This window comes from Onychomys torridus, chromosome X (assembly GCF_903995425.1).
Source record: "Onychomys torridus chromosome X, mOncTor1.1, whole genome shotgun sequence".
In the NCBI taxonomy this organism is placed as follows: Eukaryota; Metazoa; Chordata; class Mammalia; order Rodentia; family Cricetidae; genus Onychomys; species Onychomys torridus.
Genome location: NC_050466.1, coordinates 20,758,690 through 20,767,920, shown reverse-complemented (window position 1 = coordinate 20,767,920; position 9,231 = coordinate 20,758,690). Strand labels below are relative to the sequence as shown.

At 39.6% G+C, this 9,231-nt stretch overlaps 1 protein-coding gene across 1 annotated transcript; it reads left to right on the top strand.

Moving 5' to 3' along the window:
- The first annotated feature begins 1,496 nt into the window (after window positions 1–1,496).
- Window positions 1,497–5,446, top strand: C1galt1c1 (C1GALT1 specific chaperone 1). Its single transcript, XM_036175540.1, has 2 exons — window positions 1,497–1,721; window positions 4,263–5,446. Exon 2 carries the CDS (start codon window positions 4,268–4,270, stop codon window positions 5,222–5,224), a length of 957 nt encoding a protein of 318 aa, XP_036031433.1. The 5' UTR covers window positions 1,497–1,721; window positions 4,263–4,267; the 3' UTR covers window positions 5,225–5,446.
- The last annotated feature ends 3,785 nt before the right edge of the window (window positions 5,447–9,231 follow it).

The window sequence follows — 9,231 nt, the reverse complement described above, 5'->3', positions numbered from 1 at the left end:
TTTGAAGAAATGAATACAGTCTGATTGGCTGTGAAATTGATCATCTGTGTCCCCCAAAAAATAGTGTGCTACCATTAAAGAAGAGAAAGAAAGTTGTAGAATGAGCAACATAGATGAAAACTGAATTTACTAGCCCTACTTCATTCAACACAAATGTAAGTAGATATTTGGCAAGATAACCCAATACCTAATTCAAATTAAAAAACTTTCACTGAATGGAGTACAGTTGGTCCTTCGAGTAAGACGGCCATAAGGAAAAAGAAAGAAAGAGCAGAAAAAAAACAAAGAAAAAGGAATAAGAGAAGAAAGACATTAATGGCAATGCCATTGAGAAGGAATCACTGGAGCAACTGAAACAAAGAAGTCTGGCAACCTGTACAACTTACCCCATTCATGGCTTGATATCTCTTCACCTTGTAAACAGCACTGGACATTTTGAACTTCTTTACCTTAAGCACACATATGCCTCCCCCAAAAGACAAGGCTTGGTAGCATTATAGCCCTCAGATTAAAAATGATAATTTCTTGCAATCTAGGTGTCATTACAGTATTTCTTGAACTGTTCATTGTACTTAACATAAGTCATTGCCTCTAATGTATGTGTGTTCAGGAATGTGGGCCCAAGTCACTATTCAATGTTACTTGAACCAAATCTAAGTGACAGTATATTTTGAATAGCCATAAGTCAGGCCTTCAACTTTCAATCCTTCTGTCTTGGCCTCCCCAGTGGTAGGATTACAAGTGTGACCCAACAGCACCAGCTACAAAAGAGCACTTCAAGAGACTATATTTATTGGTTCTTTAGTCCTAATTAGACCTGGATTCTACACCCACCTCTGCATGTAAGGTAGCCCTTCAAAAGCAACCCTTCTTCTGTATTGGGCCTGAATTCCTCACCTATATTTCTAACATTCATTAACCCCACAAATATTTGTCTATTGCATGCCAGCACTCTGTGATAGCAATACAGGGTGGCATAGAAAGAGCCAACATTTACTAAACGCGTAGTTTACACTTGAACTTTTGCTAGGGGAGTTATGTACACTGATAACCTGTGAGGCACTACTGTGATATTTCCAAACATAATAAAGGAAGGAACTGAGGCATAGTGAAACTGAAGTCACTTTTCCAGGATATCAAAGGACTTGGCTAAAGATTAGATAGATACTAGGCTATGTGGCTTCAAATCCCACCACTCCAGTAAACAGAACCAATTCTTTCTCTCCAAAACGATTACTATTTCAATGACTTGCATTTTGGTTCCAGGCCAGAAATCCTGGGAGAAACACCCTCTTGTCACCACAAGAGTCTCAACACACTACAGTAGGTTAGAGAAAAGATCCAGAAATCTATGACAACCTGCTTTCCCACTCTGGCAGTTTCCACGCCCACTATAGGCGGACCAGGAGGAGCGTGTGGGCGGGTCTATCATATGCACGCCCCTCGGGGTATCTCATTGGGTACAGTTGAGCGTGAGGGTTACGTCAGGTCTGAACTCGGCGCGGGGCGGGCCCTTTCAGCGTCCGGCAGTCCGTTTCCCCCACCCCCATCCTGCCCCCCTTTAGCTTCCTGTATCGCCGGCTCTTTAATGAAACCAACGAGAGGACACCGCCGACGTCTAGAGCAGCCTGGTCAGGAGCCTAACTGAGGGGCCGGTGGACGTGAGAGGAAAGCCGCCGCGTAAGGCTGTGCTTCCCTGCCCTTGAGCCATTCTAGACGCGGTGAGTGCCAAGACCGCTGTCCCCACTCCAAGCGCAACCCGGAGCGGCTGCTCCCCTCCCTCCTCTGGGGAAGGCCGGGGGCCCTAGCCCAGTCCCAGCATGCTCCACTCGGGATGCCCTGGCAGGTGCTGCGGGAGGACCCAGCGGGAATGGTGAAGAGCAGCCTTCCTAGAGGCGCTCCCTTGGCCCCTCAATGGCCCCATCTCTGTATTCAGTCTCCATTTTGATCTCCATCCACTTTCTCCTTGAAAAAAAAAAAGTTCATCTCAAAAACAAAGTTTCTGCCTTCACTGTGTGAAGTTTCAAGTTCCCTTCTACTCTGTAGAAAATACTCTATCGTGTGGGTCGCTGATGTTACATTTTTTAATTCCTCGATGGAGGGAAAAAAATGTTAGGATAATTTATGCAAATAATTTTGTGTAAAATTTGTAGACATTTTGAGTTTTAGTAGTAGTTTTGCCGACAGGAGGAGTAGCCCTATCGGGAAAAATTCTGACACAAAATCAGGTGAAGGGATTTGTTTGGATTGTTGTGTATTGGCCAGAAGTAATGATTGTGTGATAAGAACTGCAATTATAACAATTAATATTAAGATGCACCCGGCAACACTGTTTTGAGGCATAGCTTTTCTGTTGTTTCCTGTGGGAATTGTTTATTGATCTAGTGCTCTGGATTACACAGGGAAAGTACTATCTTACCCCTCCCCACCCACTTCCCCAAACACATTCAGAAATTGCACCTGCCCATCACACAGCTGTCTTTATGGTGGAAGTCAAAGTTCATTTCCTGTATAAGAGAACAGCAGGAGCCAGACGTGGTGCCACACTAACACCAGCACATGGGCAAATAAAGTGGGAGGATCACAAGTTCAAGACCAGCTCAAGTTGCATAGTGAAAGGCTGTCTCAAAAAAGAAAAGAAGAAAGAAAACTGTCAATGTAGTATCCTTATAGCATTGTAGAGAAATTTGGTGTAAGCATCAATTATGCTTAGTAGATCCACATTTCTCATTTACCAGTCACTTCTACCACCAATAGCCTTTGTGACTTCGGGTCAGTTACTTAACCTTTATTGTCCTCCATTTTCCTATTTAAAAGAAATACATGTGTGGAATGACGGGGGGGGGGGGGGGGGGGGGGTGGGGTGTGTGTCACAGAGTTGGGATTTAGGGCCAGATAAAGACAGATTTCAGATAACCTGCTCTATCATTTCCCCCACTTTTTATTCTTCCTGAACCAGGAATATGCTGAAGGCCTGCAGGCCCCTGTAGTCTATCTCCAACCCACAGTGCTGGGGTTACACATAGCTTCCTGACTTGACCAGACTTTTATATGGGGCGCTGGGACTGCAACTCAGGTCCCCATGCTTGCACAGCAAGCTTTTATCTACTGAGTCATCTCCCCAATCCCATATATTTATAAAACTTGACACATAACTGTACATAATTTTAGATGAGAGAAATGACAACATTAAGAGACAAGTGGAAATCTAAAGAGCACAGTAGAACTTTGTTGCGTTGCAGAGGAAATTGGGAAACTTTCAGCCTTTACTAGCAAAAAATGTAAACCATAATATTTTTCAGCTGTTTTATTTACATTGACATTTCTTTCCATTTCTAGTTGAAATTAAAAATGTAGGGGTTTGGGATTTAGCTCAGTGGTAGAGCACTTGCCTAGCAAGTGCAAGGCCCTGGGTTCGATCCTCAGCTCAAAAAACAAAAATGTAGGAGCGCCCCCCTTACTTCACCAAGGAAGAAAATAACATTTAAGGAGATAAAAATATTCATTGATGTCCCCCAAATATACCTATATTGACTTCTTTCTCCAAACAACTTTCCATTGTGGGCTTTTTATTATGTCAGTAGTTGGTATACTGTATCATAAGACATTTAATCTTAGGAGCAGAATGAAAATTAATAACATGATATTAACCACAAGAAACATGATTTAGATTGCTTAAAATGCCTTAGGACATTAGCCACCAGTTAAATAAAGCACTATGTTGAAAAGAGAAATTTGAAACTGGTGGTGGTGGTGGTGGCATACATTTTTAATACTAGCATTTCACTCAGGAAGCAGAGGCAGGGGGATCTCTGAGTTCAAGGCCATCGTGATCTCCAGAGCAAGTTCCAGGACAGCCAGGGCTACACAGAAGAAACCCTGTCTTGAACAAGGAAAGAAGAAATCTGAGTTTAAATTGAGTATCTGTTCAACTTAAAGTCTTTATCTAAAATGCTTTTGTAATGGCCAGAGGTACTTAAAAACAAAGTACAAGTTTCTTATACAACACTTTTAGAGAATGATGGAAAAACAATGTCTATAACATTGGTTTCTAGGCTAATGCTTTGATTTGCCTCTTGATTAAGTAAATGCTGATATGCAAAAATTGCCCCCCCTCCCTGCAAATTCTATTCCAAGAAGGAGTTTCCTCACCTGATTTCAAGCATGTGGACCTGCTTTTAAACATTAAGGGCAAATTGTAAGTATATAAGAAATAACCAAGTAAAATTATTAGACTGTTTGAAAAGTCTTTTTCTTTACAGGAAACATGCTTTCAGAAAGCAGTTCATTTTTGAAGGGTGTGATGCTTGGAAGCATCTTCTGTGCCTTGATCACTATGCTAGGCCACATTAGGATTGGTCACGGAAACAGAACACACCATCATGAGCATCACCACCTGCAAGCTCCTAACAAAGAAGATATCTTGAAAATCTCAGAGGCTGAACGCATGGAGCTTAGTAAGAGCTTCCAGGTATACTGTATTGTTCTTGTAAAACCCAAAGATGTGAGTCTTTGGGCTGCTGTAAAGGAGACTTGGACCAAACACTGTGACAAAGCAGAGTTCTTCAGTTCTGAAAATGTTAAAGTGTTTGAGTCAATTAATGTGGACACAAATGACATGTGGTTGATGATGAGGAAGGCTTACAAATACGCTTTTGATAAATACAGAGACCAGTACAACTGGTTCTTCCTTGCACGCCCCACTACTTTTGCTGTTATTGAAAATCTAAAATATTTTTTGTTAAAAAAGGATCCATCACAACCTTTCTATCTAGGACACGCTGTAAAATCTGGAGACCTTGAATATGTGAGTGTGGATGGAGGAATTGTCTTAAGCATAGAATCAATGAAAAGACTCAACAGTCTTCTCAATGTTCCTGAAAAGTGTCCTGAACAAGGAGGGATGATTTGGAAGATATCTGAAGATAAGCAGCTAGCAGTGTGCCTGAAATATGCTGGAGTATTTGCAGAAAATGCAGAAGACGCCAATGGAAAAGATGTATTTAATACCAAATCTGTTGGGCTTTTCATTAAAGAGGCAATGACTAACCACCCAAACCAGGTAGTAGAAGGATGCTGTTCTGATATGGCTGTTACTTTTAATGGATTGACTCCTAATCAGATGCATGTGATGATGTATGGGGTGTACCGGCTTAGGGCATTTGGACATATTTTCAATGATGCATTGGTTTTCTTACCTCCAAATGGTTCTGAGAATGACTGACAAAAAGCAAGAATATGCATTTGGTAACCACATTAAGACATGTTATCATGGTTTCTAATTGATAATGCATCTAACATGGTAGTGTGTTCCTTTTTTTTATCTGGTTATGCTGGTATAATCACACATTGAAGTCTACCTGTACATTTTCAAATGGAATGGTATTTTTCCCTTAAATCACTTGTGAGAAATTTTAATGTGTTAGAAATAAAAGTTTTAAGAATAGCAATTTTGCAAATACATATTTATAAATATTTATGTGATGAAGACTAAACTGTAGACATTGGTTTTAAATTTTTAGTGTATCTATCTAATATATGAAAATGAGATCTCTATTGAATTTGTGTTTAAAATAATACTTTTAGCCCTGTGTTTTCTTTACTTTTCTGTAGGGGTAGGGACACTTGAAGGAGGTAGGAGCAGGGTCTTCCTGTGTAGTCCAGGCTGGCCTAGAACTTGCAGTCCTCCTTAGCCTCCTGAGTGCTAGTGTTAATGGTGTGTGCCACTATGCCCAATTGTTTCCTTTACTTCAGATGTAGATTTATACTCTAAGCCACATCAATGCCAATGGGTTTACTCTCCTAAAATATACAATAAAGCAATTAAGGAAGTGTTTGTTACCACTGTTAAAGCATCAATGCTATCCTCAGGAGAATGTGCAAATTTTTACCCAGGTTAAGTAATATTCCTCAAAGTTAATTATGTGGCATTCCAGAGCATTCAGTTTCCATTAACTCTCTACTTCAGCATTCAGATCATGCATTTGGAATGGAGGCTATGAAGATGTTGTAATGTCGTTTAACTGTTTTCTCCCTTAAGCTCTGAGCTGGAGCTTGGATTAAATATATGACCTGTGATTTATTCATGCCTACTGGACAGTGAGTTCCATGCAGATCTCCTTTGGAAAAAAAAAACTTGTTTTTGCTCATCTGGCTGATTCAATTACCTAACTTAAATGTGGAGTTTTATTGTTTTGGTTTTTGTTACTTGTGCAAATTCTGAAATTTTCCCCAGATTCATGATTGTATCACATATAACTGGTTTGGTTTGGTTTCCATTTTGGGTGGGTAGGCACTAGCCTCACCATCCATGTTGGATTACCATATTATTTGCTTAATCTCAAGTGACTACCTAAAATTTCCACCTATTGTGGATACAGTTATTCCTGTCCTCTTAAATGTGTAATATGCTTGGATCTGGCCTGTCCTATAATCTCTAAATTCAATTCATAAGCCCCTTTAGGACGTGAAACTATTTTTAGATATAGTATTCCTTGTAATTGGCCTCATGACTCTAATAATCTCCTTCAGCTTTAGCAAAGCAGGATGAATTTCAGACTATTGATCTTCAAGGTAGTGTATCAAGCCTTTGTTTTAAATGCTGTCTGGCCTTCTTCCTTGGGATTTTCAGTTAAGCTGAAGCATTCTTAATTTCAAAGAATCATAAATCCTATTTAATAAGCACCCTATTATGTGGTTACAGATGCAATTTCTACAGATCAAGTTATGTTCAATGTGAGTATAATGATTAAAAATTCTGAGTATGACTCATTACCCCTAACACTAATATTTTTACATTTATTTTATTGAAGGGAGGGGTTACACAAGTGCACATGTAGAGGTCAGAGGGCAACTTGTGAGAGTCACTTCTCTCCTTCCACAGTATGGGTCCTGGAGATCAAACTTGTATTGTCAGTGTTCACAGTAAGCACCTCTACCCACTAAGCTATCTGTCTGGCTTTATTTAAAGTTTTCTATTTTAGGGACCAGAGAGATAGCTCAGTATTTAAGAGCACTTCCCATCTTCCAGAGGAGCCAAGTTAAGTTTCCAGTACCCATATTAGGTGGCTGACAACTACCTGTAACTCAGGGATTCACCACCTTCTTTTGACCTTTGCAGACACTTGCACACACATGACAAAAGAAACACATATACACATAAATGTAACTTTTTCTATTTTTGTTGTGTCACCTTGCCAGCACCACTATTTAAATTTTTCATCTTTGGGCTGGAGAGATGGTTCAGCCATTAAAGGCTAGGCTCAAAACCAAAAGTATAAAATTTTCATCTTTAATTACATTAGCCTACCAAAATACTGAAATTGCCAGGCCCTAGCACTCAGGAGGCAGAGGCAGGGGGATCACTGTGAGTTCAAGGACAGCATGGTCTAGGTAGTGAGTTCCAGGAGAGCCAAGGCTACATAGAGTGACCTTATCTCAAAAATGAAACAAAAATATTGGGATAAATGTCAGTAAATACATCCTTTTGACTTTCCAATCAATAGATGACAAGGTAAACATGGGCATTTATATTGCTGGGGGGGTAGCCTTCAGCAGGAGGGCTCCTCCAGCACAGGGCTCAAAGGGAAAATCCCCAAAATTAGCTCGTACTAGACTTATCTATCTGAGGGGTTAGGGAAAAAGACACTCAGACACTCACACTCTCTCTTGATGGTTTCCTTCTTTGTTCTCTATTCTATGTTCTTCCTATTGTATATTTTTTTTTCTCTATAGCTTATATACCCCAACGAAGTTTTTCAGGCAATATAGGAATTCCAATGTGGTTACATTCTGGTTTTCTTTTTTATTTTCTTTTTTCTCTTTTTGAACTGAGGACCGAACCCAGGGCCTTGCCCTTGCTAGGCAAGCGCTCTACCACTGAGCTAAATCCCCAACCCCCATTCTGTTTTTCAAGTGATTGACTACAATGAATACAAAACAAATAGTAAAAACAGCATGATTAAACATTTTACATATTACAGGTGAAAAACACGAACCCACGCACATTCATACCCAAACAACTTGTTATAAATTAACTGTGTGGGCAAACAAGCTATTCTTCTCAGTCAGGTCTTTTACTGGCAGACTGCATTTTGCAGTTACAAAGAAAGGACCAATTACTTTATTACTTCTCTTGAAAGGTAATCTTATAAGGAATCTTGAATCACAAAAATAAGCTTTTATACATGAAAAACAATAAGTCAGCTGTACTTTAAATCCTTAGGGTATATACCCACTCATCAGTTTTCTTTATATCAGGAGATTGAGGGCAAACATGAATATAAGGAATTAATCACCACTTTTGATCATTAACCAACCCTAGCAAGGAAAGTATGTCAGCTAGTAATAATTGGAGTACTTTGTATTTTTTACCTAAACCTAATGAATCTATAACTCAGCAATATGTCCTTGTGAACTTTAGATTGTTTTCTGCAGTTTTTCATCTCAAAGCTATTATCAAAACATGTTATAGCCTGAAGTTACTTAAGGCTTTGTTTCAGCTAATGTTACACACCAAAACCTGTGACTGCATCTTTCAGCATTAAGAGAATTAGAGCCAGCCTGGCTCTTGGGGACTCAATTGTTTTCCTTAATCATTAACCTTAATTGTGATCTATGCTGCTCCTTAGGTGAAACTCATAGGACCTAGGTGTGTGACATTTCCTTGTATATATTTTTATTTGTCAAAATTCTGTATAAGCTAACATTGTCATTATCCATTAGACAATTAGGAACATTAGTACAATTTAGGAAGGAATCATCTTCATGACAATACACAGATAAAAATGCTCAGCAGAACAAGATGTTTCCATGAGATAAACATACTACATTCCACCAGGCAGGGAGGATCTCCTCACACCCATTCATACCAGAGGAAGATGGCAGGGGCAAACATGTAAAGGCATAGCAGAAGCAAAAGACATTTTGGAATCTGGGGTCTCGGGGGCCTTGCCTATCTGAGATTAACCCATCAGGGATTTTCCTCCTAGTGGGCTGACAACCTGAAGTCAATTGCCACCTGCTGCTCCTCTGACATGGCCACTGGCATATTTAAAATAAAATTAATGTTTAATTGAGTTTTTATACATGATATTGGATTATAACGTCTCCAGTAGTATGTTGCCTTTTAGAAATTATGTGTATCCAGGCTTGTAGATAAAAAGTGGCTCACTAACAGAAAAATTGTAATACTGTGATTGTAGATACTGACATGCTTTTCATACATGTCAT

Bases quoted from the DNA above. Each gene is read 5' to 3' on its own strand.
- C1galt1c1 (XM_036175540.1), top strand. From the start codon at position 4,268: ATGCTTTCAGAAAGCAGTTCATTTTTGAAGGGTGTGATGCTTGGAAGC.